This window comes from Callorhinchus milii, unplaced genomic scaffold (assembly GCF_018977255.1).
Source record: "Callorhinchus milii isolate IMCB2004 unplaced genomic scaffold, IMCB_Cmil_1.0 Scaffold2, whole genome shotgun sequence".
NCBI lineage: Eukaryota > Metazoa > Chordata > Chondrichthyes > Chimaeriformes > Callorhinchidae > Callorhinchus > Callorhinchus milii.
In genome coordinates, this window is record NW_024704743.1 from 8,844,214 (window position 1) to 8,870,379 (window position 26,166).

Genomic DNA, 26,166 nt, shown 5'->3' on the forward strand with positions numbered 1-26,166 from the left:
CGAAATAAAATCGTCAATTTCATAGCCGTTTGTAGGACAGCTGTGCATAAATTGGCCACTGCGATCGGCAACAAAACACAGTCTTTACATTCTGCAGTATATCCTGTGAAGCACTTAGGGATGTCCTCCTGATGTGAAAGGCTCTGTACCAAATGTAAGAATTATTATTTATTATTATTATTACAACAACAACAAAATTACATTTGTATAGCGCCTTTCATGTCGGGAGGACGTCCAAAGCCGCTGGTCAGTCAGAGTTTGGGACCCGAGCTGCGGGTAAGGAATCGGGGAAGGTGGAGGGCAGGGGGAGAAGCAGGGTGATCTAAAGTACGGTCGAAGAGGAGGGTCTTGAGATGGGTCTTGAAGGAGGTAAGTGTGGGGGCGAAGCGGAGGGACTGCGGGATGGAGTTCCAGAGGGTGGGGGCAGAGTGGCAGAAGGCACACCCACCAATAGTGGGGTGAGTGAGACGTGAAGCAGGCCGGAGCCCGCTGAACAGAGGGAGCGAGCAGGATGGTAGGGGGGTAGGAGGTCGCAGAGGTAGGGTGAAGCAAGGCCATGGAGGGCTTTAAAGGTGAGGACCAGGATCTGTAACTGTATTCTATGTGTGATGGGAAGCCAGTGGAGTCGAGTGAGGATGGGGGTGCATGAGGCCATGGACTGCAGAGTCCTGTATGATCTATAGCCTATGGAGGGAGGAGTTGGGGAGGCCAACAAGCAAGGAGTTTGTATAGTCAAGCCTTGATGTAATGAAAGCATGTATGAGGATTTTGGCGGCCTGCAGTGTGAGATAGTGCTGCTGGGAGATATTGCAGAGGTGGGGAAAGGCAGAGTGGGTCATGCCACAGATGTGGGCTAGAAAGGATAGTTGAGGGTCAAACAAGACGCCAAGGTTCTGGACTGGCTTAGTAAGGTGGAGTGTGCATCCATGGATAGTGATGCTGTCAGCGCCTGAGGTGTGGAGGTGCTGACAGGAGCCAATCAGGAGAGCCTCGGTCTTGTTGACGTTCAACTGAAGAAAGTTAGCTCTCATCCAGGACTTGATGTCTGACAGATATTCTATCACGACAGCAGTGGTTCTGGAGTCAAGAGTGGAGGCTGAGAGGTACATTTGGGTGCCATCCACATATATGATGTCACCAAAAGGGAACATATAAACATTGAAGAGGAGGGGAACAAGGACGGAGCTCTGAGGAACGCCGCACAAGATGGTGCGGGGCTAGAGGAGAAACTGTTTGTGGAGATGAAATGGAGGTGGTGTGAGAGTTACAATCTGAACCAGTCAAGGACAGAGCTGTGAAGGTTGAGGCGAGAGAAGAGGCTGTGGATGAGGATAGAGTGGTCGACGGTTTCGAAGGCAGCAGAGAGGTCATCAGAGAGGAGACAGAGGGAGCCCTGGTCGCAGATGGACAGAATGTCATTTGTCACTTTGACCGGGGCTGTTTCTGTGCTGTGGGCAGCATAGAAACCCGATTGGAGGGGTTCGTGAATGGAATAGCGTGAAAGGAAGGAGCGAAGCTGGGAAGCAACAACTCGTTCCAGGACTTTGGAGAGGAAAGTTGGAGATGGGGCAGTAGTTTGAGAGTAGAGATGTGTCCAGGGAGGGTTTTTAAGGATAGGAGTGATGACAGCCATGGGAATGGGGTTGGAACAGTGCCAGTGGACAGGGAGAGGTTTATGATGTCTGTGAGTAGAGGGGCAAGGAGGTGGAGCTGGGAGGTAAGAAGAATAGCAGGCAGGGATGGGGTCACGGGAGCAGGTGGTTGGTTTCATGCGGGTTACAGAGATGATGAGAGAGGAGTGTGAGATAGGTTAAAAGGTGTGGAGGAAGAATGTCATGTCACTTTAAATAAGGCAATAACACTATTCACCGAGTGAGTTATTTTCAAATGGCTTCCTGTGATGTTGAAGAGTAGATGAGTGGAAGTTTATTAGCTTTCACAGTGGAATAATCTTCTCACCTCCCTGCACCCCGCCCCACTGACTCTTCTTATCAGAGAAATGCCAAATGATTCAACTTACAACCAACAATAGTAGAAGAGATATTAAAATCCTCTACCTTGTGCTGCATTATGAACCGTCTAACAATGTGGAGAATGGTGGAGACCCAGGTATATATTTAAACTTATATTCAAAGCTATATACATAATTTCAAATTGCTGGATTGTCAAGTGAATTTGAATCGCACATCAAATACTGCCATTAACACAACATTCAGGGGGGTTTTCTGTCACTTCATAATCCACAATTGTCACTCCTGGCTTGCAACCACCAGATCCTTCCTGGCCGACACGGTCAATGAATTTATTGTGGGTTCCCCTCCCCCCCAACCACTACCACCACATTCAATGAAAGCCATTATTCGCACTGTCAAGAGTCTGAAGTTCATCTCCTTTTTTTCGACTTGAATGACAGTTTCTCTTATCTGAAATTCAAGCTCAATTTACCCCCGTCCCCGGAAGATTACTGGCAATTTTCTGTCTCACCACTAGGCGGAGCACTATAAGATCAAGGCATGAACGGAGTGCGGTTCCTACACAGTCCCTCTGAAGCACAACTCCAGTTGGATGGTGATATGATATGAGGATGGGGGGGGTGGGTTGATAGGACTAGAAATCAACAGCCCAGTCTGACTGTTCTGTGGAGCCCTCCTTGCTCCAACTGTTGTATTCAATGTTTCCAATACTTTTTCCTCCTTGCCCGTCTACCCTGTTCCGCCAGCCACAAAATCCAGATATTACAGCTGAGCTAGATCCTGCCCTCATTCGCTATCCAGCTAGGTGGGGGGAGAGGAGTGGGGTGCATGTTGATGGTCTCTTGGTAGAAGGTTTTGTTTGTACATTCTTTTAAGAACTATAGAAAAACGTCTTCAAAGTTAACACATAGAATTCAACAATCTGGCAATATCTGGATGCTGAGAAATGCTAAGATAACAGAAACGTAAGAATTTGCTAGACCAAAGTCCATCCAGGTCACAATCCACCATCTTGGCAGTTGCAAGCACAGGTCATGTCCCAAATTATATACTGTATCCCAAGATATTATTTCCTAATTTGCTTTTGAAAGAATCTACACTTTCTGTTTCCACCGTCTCCCTAGGGAACCTGTTCCATACATTTACTAAAAAAAACTAATAATTTGGTCATTCAATCCACGAATGTTTGTAGGACACTGCTGTGTGCAATTGGATGCTACGTTTCATCCACGAAATACAGTCAATTAACTTTATAGTATATTCTGGGAAGCGTTTTGAGGCATGTCTAAGACGTGATAAGGCGCTATATCAAATGCAAGGATTATTATTATTATTATTAAGTATAGAATTTCTTTCCACCACGTTTGTCAGCCCATTGTTCAGTTTGGCCACTGAGACCAGTTGATGAACAAGGGTGGAGTGAATGCTTTCACAGCACAACATTCTCTCCTCTGCATAATTTTATTTGACTTGTTAACCCAATAACAGCTCCGAGAGCATGAATGAAAAAGTCCAGCTAATCTGGTTACGCTGTATCCCGCTGAGCCTAGGAAAAGCAATTTCTACTCACTTTCCGATAAATTCTTCTGGATAATGGAATAGTTTGCCGAGAAGCCGTCCCTGGCGATGGCAGTGTCCGTATGCAATGTTAAAGACAGAATGCCTGTCAGCGACCGAATGTTCTCAGGAACCACCTGCCCACAGAAGCGGCCGATGTGAAGACCAACTGAAACAGAGAAAGACATTCAGAGATAAATCAGGCTTCAGATTATGGTTGCAATTTCTTAAATTTTCTATTGTGGAGTCCTGTAGCGTATTGGTTAGAGCACTCGCAAGCAAGAGAACCCTGATTTGACTCCCGGGCATAGCGAAACCTAAGGCAAGTTTCCTTACTCCACATGCCTCTGTTTACCTAGCAGCAAGTAGAAACCCAGTTGTTAGTCGATTGACAGATTGCTTTCTGGGGATAAAAAAAATAATAATAAAAATCATTTGGTCACTCAATCCACTAATATTTGTGGGACACTGCTGTGGACAATTGGCTGCCGGTTTTCGCCCACAATATACACAATATTTTACAGTATTTCCTGTGAAGTGCTTTGAGACATCTCAACAATGTGATAAGGCACTATTTGAAATGAAAGGATTCTTATTATTATGAATCAGGATTCAGATTACGGTTGAAATTTCTTAACTTTCATATTTATTTTCTATCAATTTTGCTCCCACAATTTTTTTGCCCCCTCACTTCCTCAAAGATATTTAATTTCAGACTTCTGCCAATTCTGTGATATTCTGTGTTTAGGTCAGGACCCTGAACTCATTTAAAAATCAGCTTGATGCTGTGATGTTAACATAGTAAGGTGGGCGTTCCGGAGGGATGAGATCAAATGGGCCGAGGGTCTTCTTCATCTGAACTAATCTTGTGATCCTGTGGCTGTAGGGTAGTTTGCTAAGTGGCATTGAGACTTTCCCCACAGACAAGGGGAAATTGGATCATCAAATGGAGTCTCAACACATTAGGAGATGGTTGCAGTCTTGCAGAGTGTCTCTATAAACCAGCAAAGTCTCAAAATTATCCCTGGTCTTAGCGCATGGGACCATGTCATGTCATGTCATAAGGATTGGCAGAACAGTGGAAAATTTAAGATCACACAGAATTGGGCAAAGTATTCAGTTTTAATTTGAAGACGATTGTTTTAAGAACTATGTGAAACCGACTTCCAAATTAAGACTGAATTTCAGAATTTTCCACAACACTGAGCGATCTTAAATTTTAAGAAACAATGATATCACGGCTCGGACCATGTGGAATTTGGGGCCTCAGGGACTGACTGGGCCACCTTGGCTGGGAATTGAAGCGTATTTCAGAGGGTTTAGAAGATGTGGAGGAAGTCATTTTAAAATGTTAGGGGAGTGGAGGGAAGGGGTGGTGAAAATGGAAAGGAAAAACAAAGAGTTGGAAACTTTGTGAAAACAAATATCTATTAACCAGGAAAGTAGCCGATGCTTGTTTTTGAAGCTTCACACTCGATTGCGTCTAGTCCTATAGGTAAGTGACAGGATATAGAAGTAACACACTGAAAATATGTTCAACTATAGGAGCTGACAGCCAAACTGTGTAACGATACCTTTTCACTGAGGATGTTTTTTCCATAATACACCATCATTTTGGCATGAACCAACAAAGCGGAGGGAAAAAAAATGACTCAGCTCCCATTTTCTTTTGTCTGACGGAATGGAAACACCGTCAAAGATTTGCAGACAAGATAAATTATGTTTCATATACAAAACATTATCTAGAATTTTGAGACTTTCAGGTCTGTTGCAGCCAGTAAGATTACAAATCTACATGAAAATCGACACCGTCAGTGCAAATCACAAGGTCATTATAAGGCCCAGGAGAGACAGCGTCACATCTGAATCCTGCCAAACAATAGCTCCCGGCCATACAGATGCAGAGCTCGAGAAACAAAACACAAATTTTAAGAGCTCAGCTCATGTACTGTTTATTAAAATCCTTTGTAATTAATGTAATTGAATTCAAAATGTTGGTTCTGCTCTGTTTCCAGTATAACTGTGAGGTTTATCTCTTTGTAGCCCTTAAGAGATTTAAAGTTAAGAGATTCAAACTGAAGCCTTGGAACTCTCTCCCTCTATCCCACTCATGTCCTCTTTTAGATCAGGACTGAAGACCTTCCTCTTCAACCGTGCTTACGGTCACCTTCTCCCTCCTCCAGCCCGGCGTCAAGCTCTGCCACTATTAAATGCTCTGGGACAGTATCCTGTGTGAGGAGCACTATATAAATGCAAGTTATTGTTGAGATAAATCACTAACTTCTTGAGAAGCTCTTTGAGATGTCCTCTCAACTTAGAAAGCACCATATCATATTATTATTACAGTGGGTTCCAGGTGGAATCTAATAGCTGAGATCACCTTCCTAGTGCTAATAGCTTGAGATGTGTTGAAGTTCTGGTGGTAGTGGAAATTCTAGTAATGTGGTCGTTCAACAAAAATAATTAAACTATTTTAAACTCTGGGCTCCATTCTCCCCTGCATCTGTTGCTTTAATCCTTTTTAATTCAGATGGAAAACTTTATAAATGCTGTGATATTTACCAACTCAAGATAATGTCTTAATGATAGGGTTCACCTAAGATAGGTTGTCTTACTGTGGTACCAAACGTGAATTAACACACAATGGGTATTATATAATGTTTCTCTCAAGTAAGGGAAGGGTTCTCATTAATGAACCTATCCACACACCAAGTAAAACTTAGGGGTGTTTATTTTAACTCAGCCTTATATTATATACCCCTGATTGAGCAACCACCAAAGGGGTGTTTCCCGGATTCTACTGATATCTGGTGACTCCTGACAATAGCCGAGTGTGGGTCGTCTTGATCTGCAGGGACTCTGCCTTCTATATCCGGGTGCATGGGAGCAGTGTCCCTGCAGGTTAGTGTTCCAGTTACCAGCAGTCATCACTATTTGTGTCAGGGTGATGCTATTACACCAAATCCAGGTGAAGAGTCCAGCAGTTCGGACTCTATTGAATGAACTGCAGTATGTGTCAGCCTGGCTCAGTCGGTAGCCCAGTTGCCTCTGAAGTGAGAATCTCATGAGTTCAAGACTTTGTCAGAGGCCCTGACCTTTGGATGAGATGGTAAACTGAGATCCAGTCTCCCTGTTCAGATGGATGCCAAAGATCTAATGGCACTATTGAAAGAGAAGGGAGTTTCTGCCTGTGTGCTGGTCAACAATTCCCAGATAAAATCAGTTATTCACTTCATGACTGTATGCGGGACATTGCTGTGGGCAAATGGACTGCTGCATTCACCTTCAACATACAGTCACTTCACTTTACAGTATAATAATAATATTATTATGAAATGCTCTGGGATGCTACACTGTGTGAGGGCTGCTAGATAAATGCAAGGTATTGTTATTATTATATCCTGTAAGGCATTTTGAGGTAAATCCCCAATGTGAAAGTTGCTACATCAAATGTAAGGAATATTATTATTTTGATGGTTAGAACAAATAAAATGGAGCAACCTGCAGGGGGCAAAATGCATGTTTCTGCAGCAAACGTTGTCTTGGCTTTGTCACCGTACCCGGTATCAAACTGAAATTTCAAACGGAAATGTCCCAGCCTGTGAAACGGAGCGGCCATTGAATGGAACACCAGCAGAAGCCTGTTTTGAGAACTGCCAGACTAAGCAGTAAGCATTTACTTCAGGCATTATTGTACACTTGAGGCCACTGAAGCAGCCTGCAGGGAAATCCTACACTATTGCTAGCAGAATCTAAGTAGTAACTATTTGATTTTATTACACTCTTGGGCTTCGTCTGACAAGATTTCATCTGGCAATCTGCAGGCCAAGCTGGCTGCAACTTTTATTGAAAGGCTACATAGGGCAAGGGGATATTGCCAAAATCTTAAAATTTATTTCACTTTTAGAATATTCATCTCCATTTGCTTTGCTTTGTCCTTTGATCAGAGGCTTCTCAGTGCCACATCATTTGAATCCCATGTTCGACTTCTCCTTAATCCGACAATTGTATTCCCAAATGCAGCCGCAATCCTACAATATGTTGACCTATTCAGATATGTAAATCCCACAATAAACACACTGCAGCTACATTGAACCCATTCAACATTTGCACCTTCACGTACCCTGGTTTGCTCACTCCTGGGAGAATTGCAAAGGGCCAAACCATTTTCAATCTGAACCCCTGGAATTTTTACACGTTCCAGGTTAAAGCACAAGCATTCAGAATTTAGGAGGACTTTGGCATCTGTTTACCACCATCACCACAACAATTTTCACTTATATAATGCTTTCCGCATAGAATCAGCATTTTAAAACACTTAACAAATGAGACAGGCAGCACCGAACAGACAGAGTGTGGGACAATTAAGGATGTTGACTAAAAACATGGACTAAAGATATGTTTTGGGAGGGTTTTGAGAGAGAGAGAGAGAGCATGGAGGAGAGATTTTGGAAAGGAATACCAGTTAATTCAATGGTAGGCTTTGAGGGCTTTAAGATGTTCTCCCAACAAGAAATGGCAGTATAAAAATGTAAATTGCATTGTAATAAAATTGTAACGTAAAAAATTAGTCATTCACTTCATGGCTATTTGTGGGACATTGATGTGCACACATTTGCCACTGTTTCTGCCTACAATAACAACTTGCACTTATATAGCGTCCTCCAAGCAGGGTGGTGGATACGGAATTTGGTCCGGGTCAGTATGCGGGCAGCAGAGTTCTGAATGAGCTGGATCTTTTGAATAGTGGAGCTGGAGGGACCGGCGAGGAGTGCGTTTGAGTAATCCATTCAAAGTGACAAAGTAGTCACTACACTTTACACTTTATTCTGTGAAGGTATGAAGCTTTGAGGCTTCCTCCAGACATGAAAGGTGTTATATAAACGTAATTGTATTGGTACAGTCCCTTACCAGTATCACCTTATCTGTCATGAGTTTGCACTTAGAAAGCAAATAATAAGTGAACGTAAGTGTTAAAGTCCACATCACTGTCCTACTTAGAGGCATTCTAAACAGATCTTGGGTTAGTTCATTATAGTGCTATCATTTTTTCCCCACTTTTCGCCAGATAATTCTCCTAGGGCAAGACTGGATGTTAAACGACACCAACTATGATACTGCCGGGTTATGTGTAAAAAAATAAATTGGTCACTTCAAGCCACGACTGTGCGCAATTGGCTGCCGCGTTTCGCCCACAAAATAAGCAGAAATTCACTTTACGGTATATTCTGTGAAGTGCTTTGAGATGTCTCGACGATGTGATAAGGGGCTATATTAAATGCAAGGATTATTATTATTATAGCGTAATTTTCAGATCCTTATCATGAGCTGAGAGGAACAGCCACTCCTCACATTTTGATGTATGATCAACCCAGGAAGTCCTGCTTATCAAATTGTATGAATGCCCTAAATGGTGGATGTGGGAATTACATTTCTTTAAGTGTTAACAACACCATTGCAGTTGCGAACAAGGCACCTTCAATAAAGTACCTCGAGACAGTGTTCTGTCCTGTAGTGTTTGGAGTCCTGTAGCTCAGTCGTTAGAGCACTCGCTTTGCAAGTGAGAGACCTGAGTTCAATTCCAGGCAGGGCGAAACCTTGGGCAAGTTTCCTTACTCCACACAGAGCCTAATCATAATCCCTCCAAAACCAAAAACAATAATAAATTGGTCTTTTTCAATCTACGACTGTTTGTGGGACATTGCTGCGCGCAATTGGCTGCCGCGTTCGCCAACAAATATACAGTCAATTCACTTTACAGTGTGTTCTGTGAAGCGCTTTGGGACATCCTCCCGATGTGAAAAGCGCTATATCAAATGCAAGGATTATTATTATTATTATTATTATGAACCTGTCAGACTGTGAATCCAACTGTGGAGTGTGGAACTGTTAGATGCAATAGCTAAAGGGAACAATGCAAAAAACAATTTTCCAATAATGATAGTTTTAAAACAGATCATTAACATTACATAATATAAAATATTATTTTAGATAATAATAGATTATCCAATAATAAATAAGAGAAACTAACAAAGGTACATTGGCAAAAGGGGACACTCGCTTCTATCAAGAAACTCTGTCTCATCTCAATATCTTCCCAGTGAAATCTTATTTGCTGCAAAACACATTAAAATGAGATAATTTTAATCAGTTTCCTTTAGCTGGAAGCTAAAATGAATATTTAAATATAATTTATCATACTTGCCTCCTATGTGTTTTGGAAAATACCCCTGTAAACTTTTCCAAACTTTCATTCTTTCATTAACCCTGCGGGCTCTGGTTTCTTTCGCAGGGTAACATTTAACTAGTGATGATTAGTTAAGTGCAGATTCTGACTAAGAAGATATGCATGATCCAATAACATCATTGCCGAGTCTTGAGTCATGCAACAACAATAACAATAATAAATAAGAATCCTTGTAGTTGATATAGCTCCTTATCACGTATTCAAGACATCTCAAAGCACTACACAGAATATACTGTAAAGTATAGTGACTCTGTATTTTGTGGGTGAAACTTGCATTTATAGCGCCCTTCACGTTGGATGGCTTCTTGAAGTGCTTAAGTGTGGCAAGGCCTGACTCCAAGCCAGGGGAAGGGGGAAAAATGCACAAGAACAAATTGAAGGTTTACTTCACAATTGGAGATGAAGTCATTTTCTACCCCGCCGCAGTGCTGTGCCTAAAGTTTGATTTTGTACCCACTGATTCATTCGCATCATCCCTGTTGCCTTTCACATCAGGAAGACATCTCAAAGTGTTTCACAGGATTTATTAAATAGTGTGGTGACTAAGTATTTTGTAGGCAAACATGGCAGCTATTTTTTGCAGAGCAATGTCCCACACACAGCCAATTTTATCTGGGAGATTATTAGCCAGGACAACAGGAGAAGCTCTCTGCTCCCTTGCTAGCCGGCAAGTGATTTTTAACATCCAACTGAACAGGGAGACTTTGGTTTAAAGTCTTATCCTATTGACAGCATCTCCAACAATGCAGCACACCAACTGCACTGCAATGGAGTGTAAGTTTAAGACTTGCAAGTTCAAAGTCTCGACGTGGGGCTTGAACCTACAACCTTCTGACTCAGAGGCAAGAATTTTACCATCTTAGCCAGGCTGACACCTGGTTAAATGTCCCCCAATCGACTGTTCCAACAGCTACCCTGGCAAATTATTCACATCCTATAGCCAGTTGAAAGGCGATAGATCAAACCAAAGTGCATCCATCCGGATAGGAAACACAAGGGAGTTAGAAACTCCAGATCCAGGACTGTAATGGTTCACTGCAGTGTGTCCATCTGTACATGCAATCCCTCTATTGTGAGTGTGGCTTGAGTGCTGGTCCTTGTGGCATGCCTGGTTTTAATTCCTACAAGTGTTGAGCAATATGCCATGCATTACCAGGTTACCAGACTGCAAATCAGAAGTGACACATCTACCGACTGTCAAACAGGGCATGGTGTTAATCCAAGACACCAGTTCTGCTTGCTGCTCATGTGTCCCAGCACTCCTCAGGGGGTCCCATATATCAGTCGCACAAAGACCGTAAATAAGGAATTGACTATAAATGATGTGGCTTTGAACCTATTACTGAGGAGTCTGCCCTCTGCAATAAGTGTCAGTATAATAATGCTTATGCAATGATGTAAATCCCAGAGTGTGTTCTGGACCAGGACCTGATTATAAAAGATACAGTTTGGCTTTTATTGCAGTACTCAGGAAGTTGTGACCTGGAAAAATAGAAGGGAAGAATATACAAATTTGCTCCAAATGCCCTTAAAGACATTCAGGATTCAGAGTAGACACTGTGACTGTCTTTAACTACCACTGAATTCTGCCCATTAAACAGGACCTGGTAGAGTGGACCTGTCTACAGCATGTTTCGCATGAACATCTCTCGAGAGGCAGTAAACCTAGTTTCTCTGCTGTTAAAATAACGATTGAGAAAATGTGTGCCATCTAGATTGTACGTTTTATTTGTAACAATCTGTTCACATGAAAAACAACACTAAAACCCAAGCTCTTCAGCTGCACTTACAGCAAGTGCAAGTGTAAACTTGCACTCTTTGTTCATTCTCTAACTGAACCCAATGCACAAATACTGAATATCACGACTGCTCTAAAGCAATTTCGGATTTTATCTCTCAGCCTTCTTCTGACTCAATAGGTTCCAAATACTGTACCTTCCTAAGAAATGTCCGGGCAACAATCACTTAGATAAAAGTAGTCATTCACTTACTTTCTGTTTATGGTGCATTTCTGTGAGTAAATTGACTACCAGGTTTGCCTGCAAATACACAGTCAATGCACTTCATAGTAAAATCCTGTGACGCATTTTGAGAAGTTGTGTTGAGATGCTATATCAAAATGAAAGGATTATTATTCTTACAATAATAATGCTTGCATTTGATATTGTGCCTTATTACAGTATGAAGGCATCTCTAAGCGCTTATTATCACTAACATTCTTTTATACAAAAATGTTCTTCCTCCTCTTCCTTTATGAGAAGACTCTAAATTAGCCCTTAACCACACCAGAGTGAGTGATGGCTCAGACACAATCAGTCTCCTTCTCTGTTGCAAATTTCTGCTTCTATGACTGAATGTTCACACATCTACTGCCAGATTAAAAGGTAATCGGCCAAATATTTTAAGAGAAATAAAAGTCTAGACAAAGAGCAAAGAATACAATATAAAGCTCTAGTGGAGGAGCTGGCACTAGCGAATGCTCCATGGGCTAAACAGCAGTAAATTCCATGGTTCTTTATGATTCTAGGTTAAATTGTTACAGGTCATAAATAAGCAAATTAGTCACACTAACACCAAAAAAGTAAAATTGCACAATCCCGTGTTTTCTTCCATAGCTCCAGGTTCATGATTATTATTAAGGAATAGAACAATGAAAAGAATGTAATTTAGCCTTCGCAGAATATAGCTGTATTTTACTTGTGGATTAACTGATCGAGGCAATTCTGCCCAAAAACAAGCAGAAGGATGTTAGCACAAGATACATGGACGTGGGAGCCGACAGAGCAGACGAGAGACCCCCGTGCACATTATCTTCTCAATCAGCAATCTTATCACATGGAAAAATTGTAATTAATAATGACTGGAGAGAGTAATTATAATGGAAAAATGATTACTGATGAGTCTCAGAATGTTGCTCCTGGTCCTTTCCATGTCTCCAATAATAAACTCTTTTCCAATATACATTTGGCTAAACTTCAAGCGTGCTGCAAAACAGCCCCATTTAACCTTGAAAAGCTGGCATGGTGTTTAACCTTGTTAATACTTACAAACCTTTTCATTACAATGACATGAATAGACTTTTAAAACTGCTATGGTGACAAAGAGCACATATGCGCTCCCAGATTGTAGATTCCGATTGAAGACATTCTACACTGCATTGTACATTTCACATTTGGAGATGTAGGTTCTCAAACACAGTAATGTATTTTTGTTAAAAATTCTCGCACTTACTTTCTCTCCTCATTCTCTGAATGAATTTAATTCCCTTTTCCTTCTAATTTATGTCAGCCTGACAAAGATAGTAGCACTCTCGCCTCTGAGGTTATGGGTTCAATGTCCCCACTTCGGGACATTGAACTCACAGTCCAGGTTGAAATTCCATTGCAGTGCTGGGGGTGTGCTACAATGTTAAAGATGAAACATTAAACTGAGGTCCTGTCTGCTGGTTGAGATGGATGTTAAAGATCCCATAGCTTTACTTCAAAACAGAATTTCCCAGATAAAATTGGTGATTTGTTTTATGGTTGTTTGTATTAAATTAACTGCCTGATTTGCCTACAAAATACCCATTCACTACACTTTACAGCAAAGGCTGTGAGATGCTTTGAGATATCCTCCTGAAAAATGCTATATCAAATGGAAGGTTTATCAGTAAATGGAATATGGTTCTGTCATACCGCCGTATTTTATCCAAGCAGCTATTATGGCAGGTTTAGAGTTGCAAAAGGCAATTTCAGATCAGATACCAGGAAGATTTTTTTTACACTCAGAAGGTAATTAACCACTGGAACAAGTTGCCAGGAAGGATAGTTGAGGTCAGGACACTTGACACAATTAAAAAACAGCTTGATGCTGTGATGGGAGGACACAAGGTGAGTATTCTGGAGAGATGAGATCAGATGGGCTGAAGGGCGTTCTCCATCTAACCCAATCTTTTGATCTTGTGAACGACCAAGCTGAGATCTGTCAGGGATCGAATCCTAGTTTGTGTATATATATATATATATATATACACGATCACAATTTCACACCAACAGGAAGCTCTTTTGGGAGGTGCTACAGCTTATTAATTTAACAGTTCTAGACAAGTCCTAAAATTACAGTCATTTGCTAGCCTTGAAATTATACGTGAGTCCTAGAAGTACAGTATAAAGCATTAGGTTAGTGTTGTCATATTGTTATCCATATATTTTATTGAATGTTTTTCTTAAATGTAATGCAATAATCAATCTAGCACTTACATAGATATTTACAGCACAGAAGGAGGCCATTTAATTAATCGTGTCTGCTGGAGTTATCTTGTCTAATACCATTCCCTATTCGTTCTGCATGACAACCTTAAATCTTTTTTCCTCAGTTATTTATCTGAATCTCTTTTAATGCTATTATGTTATATTATGTTATATTATATTATAATCTTTTGTAACATGGCATTCCACATACTAATAAACCTCGGCATGAAATAGGTCTTCTAATTTCCTTTTTCTTTGAAAGAAAGGGATAATTTAACAATATTTTAATAACAATTTGTGTTGTTTCCTTTGTACCCAGGGATTGAAGAGCCAGTGAGTTCTGTCCACTGAATGCTTCTGTGTCAGATCTTATTCATACCTTTCAGACCAGCCTCATAGACTCTAACCTTGCACTGAGGAGCAACACATTCATGCCGTGGGGTCAAGTCGGTGAAATAAAAGGAGTTACAACCATGAGAATTGCTGAAATATTGTATTAGGAAGGTAGTAAAAATGTTTTTTTTAGCAAGGACCTCCTCATTACATCGGAAGATTGGAGCCTCTGGTATAATGAAGCTTGTGTTATAATGAGGACTTCCATTAGTGATCCCCATGGGACTGGAAGTCTGAGTCAATGTCTCCAAATGAACAGGAAGCAAAATTGTATTTGCCCGACCAGGTCATTCAAAGAACAGAAAGCACGTCAGCCCACTGCATATTTTTTCTGCAGGGTTTGATACAATCATTGTAGCATACAATGTGATTTGGTTTTACCTGTTTGCTGTGAAGCTGCTGGACAGTTAATTGAAGGCACAGGTTGCATGACAATAGCGTTGTCACATTGTTATCTACAACTGTTATTGGACAAGTTTCTTAGATGTAATTCAATAATCAGTTCGCTCACAAAACATACAGTCGATGCACTTTACAGTATATCCTGTCTTGGGACGTCCTCCTGACATGCAAAGCACTATAACAAATGCAAGGATTATTTAGTAGTAGTACAATTTAGTAGCGGGCAATTTAGTAGTAGTGGTAGGTGTGGTGAATTAGCTGATCTTAGCTAAGGCAGACGTTGGCAGGAGGATCGAGTCTCTAGCCCTTGGAGATGAAAAATTAACCAAGATCCCAGTCCTAATAATTGGCTGTCTATCTATCCATTGACCTCCGGCTGTAAAAAGTTTGAGTGTATGGATGTGGAATAAGAACAGAATCATTTCTGGCTCTTACCCTCTCCTCCACTCTAGCTGAATAGCCTGCTGACATTCCCAGCCTTACTACATGAACCATTGAGTGAGGTGCCGGAAGGCTGCCAGTGCCTGCATAACAAAGCCAGGCAAGACTGAGAGCCTCCAGGGGAGGGGGAAGGTGAGAAAATTGGCAAGCAAAAAGAAGCCATCTGTAAACCGGGGGTAACTCCATAATGAGCGAAACAAAACGAGGAGAAATGACTCGCAGCTATTCTGTGGTTGGCAAGAGAAAGGCCGCTTTTTAAATGAGGCAGGAATTTAACTTCTACGAGCACATTTTTTATTGTCACACTAAACCACGAAGAACAGGATTAGGTGCTGCGTTGCTGGGTCCGAGCAATGAATGCGTCTGGAATATGTCCCCAATATCCTTGATGCAGGTTAAGTGTTTCAATTCTTTTAATGACATTTGAGAGAAGCACTGAGCCCAACATGCATAGGCATGGAGACCAACAAACATCAGTCTGGGCACTTCCGTCACCAGACATTATAGAAACTAAAGTATGCCCTGATGAACAGTTAAACTCTGGACTCAAGATAAGCTGTCACATAAACATGGTATACGAGTTCAGATTTTCCTCTGCAGGAAGTAACTGCCCCACTGAAATTTACCAATTGCAGAAATTCTCCTTTGAAATTTAACAATGGTCAGGTCTTTACAAGCATCACTGTAAATTTTAATAAGCTCTTTGTTCCATTCATGAAAGCAGATTGTACGTAGCTTCCACGGATCCTGTCACTGTTTTCAAAAAGTTGTTCCAGCTCTTTTATACTGTCCCAGTAAAGATGGTCAAAAAAGTTAAAGCTTGAACACTGACCATTGGAGCACACACTGACCATTAGAGCAGAAGCTGACCACTAGAGCACATGCTGACCATTAGAGCACACGCTGACCATTAGAGCACACGCTGACCATCAGAGCACACACTGACTATTGGAGCACAACTGACTATTAGAGCCCACATTGACCATCCAAAGGATGACACCTCTAACAATGCAACACTCCAAACTCTGCATTGGAGTATCTGAGTTCAAAAGTCCCAATGTAGGAATTTAACCCACAAACTTCTCACTCAGGCGAGAGTGTTACCAACTGAGCCAGTCTGACACATAATGTGTCACTCTTGACACTCAAGAGTGGAAATATGTGGGTTGGACTGACTGGGGAAATAATGTAGGCAGATTGCTAATTCAAAATGAAAGCAGATATCTGGTTGATAAATCAATCCATTAAGGGTTAGAAACGTCAGAGCAGAGTAAGATTATTTTTTTTGCTGCTTTGGGACCTATGAGATAGACCGCATGTTTTCCTATGATAGATTATCTAAACATTTATTACTCTTCGAATAAATATTTTTTTCCCAACCATTTAAATTTACTTTCAGCTTATTTCCATTTACAGCCTGTTCTGTCTCTCTAACTTAACTTTGAAGTAACAGTGCAGGTCTACCTTACCTAAATTATTTAATATTTTATAATAATATAAATGTTGCATTTGACATAGCACCTTTCACATTGGTAAGACATCTTAAAATCGTTCACTGGACATATTGTTAAGTGTAGTGACTGATATTTTGTAGGGGAACACAGTAGCCAATTTGAACACAGTAATGTCCCACAAGCAGTCATGAAGTGAATGATCAATTTTATTTGGGGGATGGTTGACTAAGACACTACACATTTAGAAACTCTTTCTATTTTTGAATAATGGTATAGGATTTTTAACATGCACCGGAACAAGCACCTGACCAGGCACATATGGGACCTTAGTTTAATCCCTCTTCTGAAAGATGGCACCTCCAACATTGCAGCACATCCCCAGCACTATATTGGAGTGTCAACCTAGACTAGGAGCCCGATATGTGGTTTGAATCTACAAACATCTGACTAAGAAGCGAAAACGCAACTGACTGAGCCAAACTGACACCTTCAATGAGGTGTCACCTTTATTGACCAAACACTACAATATTATTGTAGAGCTTTAAAGGATTTAAAACCCTTACCAGAACATCTAAAGGTACATTGCACTGCTGATTAAAAATGTCAGCGTGCTGCTAACTTCTTTAATTGTTTCACCACATTTGACTGGCCATTGAAAGTGACTGGGGTAAAATGCTAATAGTGAGAACAATCTTTACATTTGATATAGTGCCCTTCTTGTCAGAAGGACATCTCAAAGTGCTTCATAGGACCTACTGTAGAGTGTAGTCCTGTAGCTCAGTGGTTAGAGCACTCGCTTTGCAAGTGAGAGACCTGAGTTCAATTCCAGACAGGGCGAAACCTTGGGCAAGTTTCCTTCCTCCACACACCTAATAATAATCCCTCCAAAACCCAAAACAATAATAAATTGGTCATTTTCAATCTACGACTGTTTGTGGGACATTGCTGTGCGCAACTGGCTGCCGCGTTCGCCCACAGATATACAGTCAATTCACTTTACAGTGTGTTCTGTGAAGCGCTTTGGGAGGTCCTCCCGACGTGAAAAGCGCTATATCAAATGCAAGGATTATTATTAGTAGTAGTAGTAGTAGTTGTGCATCTTGTAGGCAAAATTCCACCTAGGTATACAGGTTGACTCTCTAACATAGCACTTCAGAGGGTGTAGGTTTTGCCAAAATCTTCAATTAAATTTCAACTTTGAAATCCATTTTCTATAGTTCTTAAACAAACCATGCAGAAAAGCAGCTTCAAAATCAAAGAGTCTATATATGAATTTGACAGATTACGGCCACTATGAAATGTTACGTTAACAGAGTAAATCCAGTCCCAGTTGGCATTTGTATCCAGTTACTCCCAGGTCCCTTTTCGAAGTCTCCCTGCTCCAGTTTGATTCAATTCATTGTGTACATAATTCACATTTTTTTTTCCCACCCGTGTATAATTATTTGCATTTATCAATGTTGAATTTCATTTCCCATGTGTCTGTCCAATTACACAATAACTCTAAATCCTTTTGCAAATCTCTACCTGCTTCCTGTGGGTGAAACTCTCTCCCTCAACATCCATAGCCTTCAGCTATACTCACCTCGAGGGCCCTTTTTGCATCTCTGATATCCCTTTCACCTGATTTAGCAAATTCCTATTTTCCTCCTAGCGTTCCTTTCTTCCTTTTCCCCTGTCCTGGGAATCCTCGATGCTGACACCGGGGGCCTAAAATGGGAGCCTTTTCCAGCTTCCAGCAATCCTGAGAAAATCCAATTACTCATCCCGAGAAAATCTACAAAAATACATTACATTTCTGTGTGCTGATTCAGAGTCCCAACACCCAGTGACACTGTTTTCATGGCACTTAAAAGCCATTGAGAGCACGATATAACAGAATTCTCAAAGGATTCACAAACACTAAATCCTATCGGTTACTGGAAATGCATCATGCTGACCTACAGGGGCTCTGTTTGAACAGTCTATAAGTGGACTGGAGTCCTGCCAGTGAGTATAACGCATATCCACCTACTGGACAGGTTTAATGGGCTAGATATTCCTGGGCCGAGATTTACTCCTGGTGTCCTGGCCAACAATCCCCAAATCAAATTGGTCTTCCAAATGTGAACGCCGCTATGCAAATGTAATTTTGTTGTTCTTGTCGTTTGTGGGGCATTGTTGTAGCACAAGTTGGCTGCCGCATGTGACTACAAATACATAGTCAATACACTTTAAAGTCAAATCCTCTGAAGCGTTTTGAGACGTCTCGGAGACATGATAAGATGCTATTCCAAATGCAAGGATTTTTTGTATATTTTCCTATGATTTTAGTGTGCAGAATTTGTGAGTTGAAATCAGCCTCAATAATACAACACCTTTCACATCAGGAGGACATTTCAAAGCTGTTCACATGATTTACTATAAGGTGTAAAGAATGTGTATTTTGAGGCTGGTTTTCCACAGCTCTTAAAAGAACCTACAGGACTCATGGGGAGTATAAGCACTGGCACGGGCTAGGTGAGTCAAATGGCTGTTCCACATAATATACTTATTCTTCAAGTGCTTATCTAATTCCCTTTAACTGATGTAATCAACTCAGCTTCTGCCGCCACTTGGGGGAATGCGTTCCACATTCTTTATGCAAGAAAAACTTTTCTTAACTTACTCCTTTTCTGTTTCTAGCAATAATGTATTCAGCGTTTATGGTCCTTTTTTGCCTCTTCACCTCTTTGCCTCTGGAGTTAATTGACTGCTAACTACTCTCTATTGAGCTCCAGAGTAAATGTAACTCAGGAAATAACCATAAATAAAAATAATAAACCTTGCATTTGATATAGATTCTTTCACGTTGGGAGGCTGTCTCAAAGCGCTTTACAAGATTTTGCAGTAAAGTAATATAGCTACATTTTTGTAGGTGAATGTGGCAGCCAAATTGAGCACAGTAATGTCCCATAAATAGCCATAACAATATGAGAATACAATAATATTTTAAATTATGATTTTATGTATAAGTGAGAGAAGCACAGTAATGGCACAATTATCATTCAGTCAGAAATCTAGTTGTCTGAATGGAAAGATTGGGGTGACGTGTGTATGCTATTAGGATAGTTAGCACAGTTTGCACGATACTATTAGTACTGTTAAACACTTTGGGATGTCCTGCCGACGTGAAAGGTACAATATAAATGTAAATTTATATTGTATTGTTGCCCGCTGGATGGTATTTCCCAGCCGTTGGCACAAAGGTGAACAGCAGCGAGCCCTACAATGACGAATGAGGTCTAAGGCCTAGGAAATGTGAGCCTTGCTTCACCTGTGTGATAGGGATTAAAAATTCTCTCTGTTAAGTGTTTCACAGCAGGCCATTCATCACAATTACTCGGGGCTCCCAACTCCTGATTCTTTGTAACAAACTGTTCCCGTGTGCTCCAGGCGGCTTTAAATACTTTTCCTGTGCACTGTCAAAAGCCAAATGCAGCCAAAGAAAACATCAAAAAAACTAAATCGAAAGATTTCAAAAGCACTTAATTATTCCCAGGCAATTAGAATAAAGATTAACATTTAGAGACAAGCCTTTAGAGCACATTTGGATTAACCAAAATAGCACTTTAAAATATAAAGTCAAGTTTAGCAACAAAGCAAAAACAAACATATCATTACGTGTTGTTGCCATTCTCATCTGTTCTGCTGTTGGAATGAACTGTTTGCCTGAATGGATTAGGCCGTTTACATTTCACTTTTTAACAAAACTTTGCGCAATACAAGTTGGGATTCAGCAGGGCAATAAGAATTTGTCAGCAGACTGGCTCCTGGGACTTCCTTGCGGTATAAATATACAGTGGGATGAGAATCCGTTTTGAGTTTTGCGCAGAATTGGTCTTCTGAAATTCCTGGGTGGTCAACCACTTCTCAAAACCGTTTCCATTAACAAACATGGGAAATTTGAGTATTCTGTGCAACCTGATTTTGAATAAAAAAATATAAATCGGGAGTTCCTGCTCCACATCGCTGCAGAAATGGAAGTGATAGCCAAAAGTATCTACAGAGCATGGCTGACTGGTGGAACCATCGCTCAATGAGAAGGGATGTGTGCCTGACCTGTAGGCAGGAAGATGGGTGGCAATGCTCTCACGCATTTGTTCCTGGTACCTGCCATCCACCAAGTGAGGGCTCAAACCCATACTTGTCTGATGTCAAATGAGTAACTAGTAACTTTCCTCCTTGGGGGGAGTTAAGGGTGAACAGCAGTGAGTCCTGCAATGGCTTTCCCCTGTCCTTTACACCTCTATTCCTTTCTTCCCCATCTTTGCATTAAGTCTCAGCACAGATTCCTCTATTAGTCATATACTTAAAATTCGTCTCATACAGGAACAAAAAAAATCACTAATATTGGGGTATTCTCAATAACCTAATCCATGGTTAATCCCAGACTGGTTCTTTATCAAAGAAAGTAAAGTATAGAATCATATAATTACACAGCACAGAATGAGGCTATTCGGCCCACCGTGTCTATGCCGGCTCTTTGAAAAGAGCTATCCAATTCAATCCCACTCCCCCGCTCTCTCCCTGGAGCCCTGCAAACTTGCCTCCCCAAATAATTATCTATTTCTCTCTTAAAAGTTGTTATCGAATCGGCTTCCACCACCCTTTCAGGCAATGCATTCCGGATCTGAACAACTCACTGTGTGAAAAGATTTCTCCTCACCTCCCCTCTGTTTCTTGACAACTGTTTTAAATCGGTGTCGTCGGGTTACGAACCCACCCGCCAGTGGAAACAGTTTCCCCTTGTTCACCCTAATTTTGAAAACTTCTATTAAGTCTCCTCTTAACCTTCTCTGCTCCAAGGAGAATAATCCTAGCTTCTCTAGTCTCTCCTGATAATTGAAGTCCCTCATTCCTGGTAATATCCTGATAAGTCTCCTTTGCATCCTCTCCAATGCCTTGACATCCTCCCTAAAATGTGGTGCCCAGAACTGAACACAGTCTCTAGCTGAGGCCTAACCAGTGTGTAGTGTCTGTCTTTTTTCCTTTTATGCTTTCTAAACCTCTCTCCCTCCAGTTAACCTCTCTTCCCTTGCCTCCTGTGAGTAACTAAAACAAGATAACTAACATGCCTTTGGAAACCACAGAATATTAAAAAAAACAGTGAACCTGTTTGTCTATATATACAGTAGTTCACAAAATTGCAATTGATTTGATGTTATGTCAGCCTGCTCAATATTCAAAAACATTTGAAAAGTAAAAAGTTACCCAAAAGGGATATTTTAAAGTATTGGCAAAGAACAAAAATAAAATAGTTGTTTCCATATCTGGTGGTTTTGTGGTTTGTTCATTCCAGGATGTCTGTCCCTCTTGCTTCATAATACATAATAATAATAATTCTTGCATTTGATATAGGGCCTTATTATGTCTTCAAGACCGTCTCAAAGCGCTTCACAGAATATACTGCAAAGTGAATTGACTGTATATTTTGTGGGTGAAACGCGGCAGCCAACTGCGCACAGCAGTGTCCTACAAACAGTCGTGGATTAAGTGACCATTGTTCTTTTTTCTAGAAGGATTATTATCAGGTGTGTGGAGTAAGGAAATTTGCCCAAGGTTTCGCCCCGCCCGGAATCAAACCCAGGTCTCTTGCTTGTGAGGCGAGTGCTCTAACCACTGAGCTACAGGACTCCTAGGACATCCCCTGGGACATCTTCATGCTTTGGTGCACATTTTACATAGAATGTTTACCAGTGAACAATGCTGGTTCAATCCTCAGTTCTTCCTTCCTCAAATTCGATCCCTGATCAACAATTGTTTTTCTTCATCTCTGCCACTTTGTCTGCCTCTGTCCCTACCTCACACCTAATGTTGCTGAAACACTCATTCACACAATTTGTGCACAACAATGTCCCACAATCAGGCATGAAGTGAATGAACTGGTTTTATTTTGGGGATTGTTGGCCAGGATACCAGGAGAAATTCTTTTTATGAATAGTGCCATGGGATCTTTAATGCCAGCCTGAACAGACAGACGAGAGCTGTGTTTTTTAAAATCTCATCTGAGGGACGGCACCTCCAAGAATGCAGTGATTCCCCCAATGCTGTACTGGAGTGTCAACCTAGACTGCCTGTTCAAAGTCCTGACTTAATAATAATAATAATCCTTGCATTTGATATAGCGTCTTATCATCTCGTTGAGACATCTTGAAGCGCTTCACAGAATATAGAGTAAAGTGTAGTCACTGTATATTTTGTGGGTGAAACCAAACTTCTGACTCAGCGATGAGAGCTGCCAACTGAGCCAGACTGACACCTTGGGGGGGAGGGGAAGGGAGGGGCGAGTAATCACCTGTGGACGAGCCTATTCATTTAGTTATTGAGCAGAATTTTCACATTGTCTAATGTGTTAATGAACACACAGGTCGCAATTTTCACTCCTGTGTTAACAATCATAGGAAATATTTGCGATTACATTCTCAGAGCTGTGTTCCTGGCTAACTTGCCTACAACTGTGGTCACTGCTCATGACAGCAATTCCCCATGAAGTGCTTTGAGATGTTTTGATGTTCCAGGAGCTGCATCAATTGCAAGCATTATTATTGTGAATGAGAAAGAGGCGTAGAAAGTTACAGCACAGATGGAAACCATTCGGCTCATTGTTCCTGTGGCTGCCTCTCAGTGAGCAATTTACTAACAGTTTTTAGAGATTAGTGGTAAAAAAAAAGTTCTCTTATTATGAACAGAAACAAAGGGGGAAAATGAAGACATAACAGTATTATATTTTGAAGATAAAATGTGGGCCAGCTGCTTGAACTTGGAGTCGATGCTTAGCTTTGTTAACCTACTGCCTGTGATCTCCTAACATGGTGCAACAGCTGACTAAAGCAATCTGTTAATATCTTTTACTTTCTCCCTTACTGATGTTATCCAATTTTCCTTTCCTACCCTTCCTTCTTACACACAGCCATAGGCTGTCACCTGCTATCCAATCTACCTTGCCACCACTGACAGTGAATGGTGGCAGACTAGTTAACCATTGGACTTCTGAGGCAAACCGTTCATACCCTCACCCAATGCCACCACTCCCCACCCCTCAGCATACATGTACACACACTTCCACACATACTCTCCCACACACTCTCTCACACATTCTCATGCACACAATTCCACTAGAAGAGAGACATGGTTGAGGTGGGCAGTTTCACAATAGAGAGAAGCTTGGCTGACTTCTCAGAAATGCTACAATTAGTGAAAGTAATTATAATGCCTCTACTACAGCCACAGCTGAGGCCTGCCTTGTGCAACAGCCGCTGAGCCTATTCTGGACAATGAGCCGGAAGCTTGCCAGCCAGAGTTCAAAATGGCAACCTGCGTGGTTTTAGCTGGATAAACTCCAGGGACACCCCAGAGCACACCTTGGCTTCCTTGCCTCTTGCCAATCTGTGCCAAATAGTTTGTGGGATTACGTGAGCAGGTGCGTCACTTCGGGGAAAGAACGCAGATTCCATATCAAACAAACAGAGATTTCCACTCATATGTGGAATTCTTAGCAGGATTTGGATACTCTTAAGCATACGTTAGGTTTCTGTGGGTCAGACACCTGGCTGATCAAAAAAAGGGCTTTCTTCACTGTGAAATTTTATTTGCCTTCTGCTGACAGTGAATGGTGGTGTTCTGTTCAGAGATGCTTTGTGAGAATTATAATAATAATAACAATCCTTGGCATTTGATATAACGCCTTATCACATCGCTGAGCCGTCTCAAAGCGCTTCACAGAATATACTGTAAAGTGAATTGACTAAATATTTTGTGGGCAAAACGCAGTAGCCAATTGCGTACAGCAGTGTCCAACAAAGTCATTAATTGAGTGATCAAATAATCTTTTTTTACTCATAGGAGAACCTAGTGATGCAGACAGGTTCCTTGGTAGTAGGTGTAGTGGGAAGTTTAGGAGGAACTTGTTTATGTAGGAGGTGGTTAGAATGTGGAACTCACTGTTAGCATAGTTAGCATCCATTTATTTAAGAGAAAACTTGATTCGTACACGAGGGCGAAGGGAATAGATGAGGGGAATAGGATCATTGGGGACTTGTGTGGAGAATAATTACCAGTGCGGACTGGTTGGGTCGAATGCCCTGTTTCTATGCCATATCACTTTATGTAACTATGTTGGCTTATGTCAACTCTTTTTCAGTAAAGCAGTCCCTTTGCTCAATATGCAATATTTCTGTTCTGCTGCCCAGAATACACCCACTGGCTTTTGAGATAAGGTAAAATAGCTATTAAACATCGAGTGTCATTCACCAGTCACCCAGTTCATTGTTCTGTATTTAATGTGGATTGGATTCTGCAGTTTGCCAAGTTCAGTTTGTCTGAGTGTTGGAACGTTCCCAGCTATCACTTTGCTACCTTGTCCACCTGCCAAATGTCGAGCAATTAAAGTGAGATCAAGTGAGCCGTTTTCTTTATTTTTCATCAGACTTTAGCTTTTTAACTTTACCAGAAGGATCTCCTTGCCTCTGGGGCTAACATCCCATCTTGGGGCTTGAGCTCATTGCTCAGACTGACACTCCAGTAGAGAATTTGGAGGGTGAGGCGGGGGAGCCTTGCATTGTCAGAAGTGTTGACTTTTGGATGAGACGTTAAACCAAGGCCCCGTCTCGCTATTAAGGTGGATGTTAAAGATTCCGTAACACTTTTTGAAGGAAATAGGACATCTCCGGGTGACCTGACCAACAATCCTCTACAGAAATTCTACATTCATCCATCTCATGGCTGTTTGTGGGAGCTTCATTGCTAGTGTAAATGGCTGCTGCATTTATCTACAAATTCAGTGACTTACACTTGATAGTTGATTACTTGCAATGCACTCTGAGATGGTTTGATGCAATAAGGTGCTATCAAAATTATTTTATAAAAAAATATTAAGGCAAACTGATTAAAAAGCGCTTTGGGACGTCCTCCCGACGTGAAAAGCGCTATATCAAATGCAAGGATTATTATTATTATTATTAAAAGGTTTATAGTATTAAAGGATTTCATAGAAATTGTTAAAGGACTTCATGGTCATGGTTACGGTACGTTTGTTTCTAACAACTTGTTAGCATTGGAATTTAGGAATGATTGTTACGTGAACCTGGAGTGTGACTGGCCAAAGTGACTTCAATGGAAAATTAAAACATTTTCATCGTAGTCTTCAAATTGTGCCAAAGTAACTTCATCTACTCAGTCGTTTAACCAAACTGAGTACACAGTGACAATACCCACAAATGTATGGTGGGTAGAAAGATTATTAAAGAAAAGCAATTGAAAAACCCTGGACATGGTTGAAAACTCACCCACTGAAAAGCTGTTTCAGAAATATATTTGGCGGCAGAAAAACAGGATGTGGCTTAGCACTCTTGGCAGACAACATGAAAATTAAAAAATAAAAAACGACTTCTACCCTCTGAAGCGAGGTCAGCTAAACAACTTTAAAATCACAGGTACTTTTGTCAGAC

General features: G+C 41.1%; 1 protein-coding gene across 2 annotated transcripts in view; it reads right to left on the minus strand.

The window, feature by feature from the left end:
- The window catches only part of nrp1a (neuropilin 1a), a 137,416-nt gene that overhangs the window by 53,844 nt on the left and 57,406 nt on the right, over nucleotides 1–26,166 (minus strand). For both annotated transcript variants that reach the window (XM_042331856.1, XM_007908928.2), the window contains exon 5: nucleotides 3,544–3,699. In XM_042331856.1, coding sequence (XP_042187790.1) covers nucleotides 3,544–3,699 — 156 coding nt within the window. The remainder of the gene's footprint in view (nucleotides 1–3,543; nucleotides 3,700–26,166) is intronic.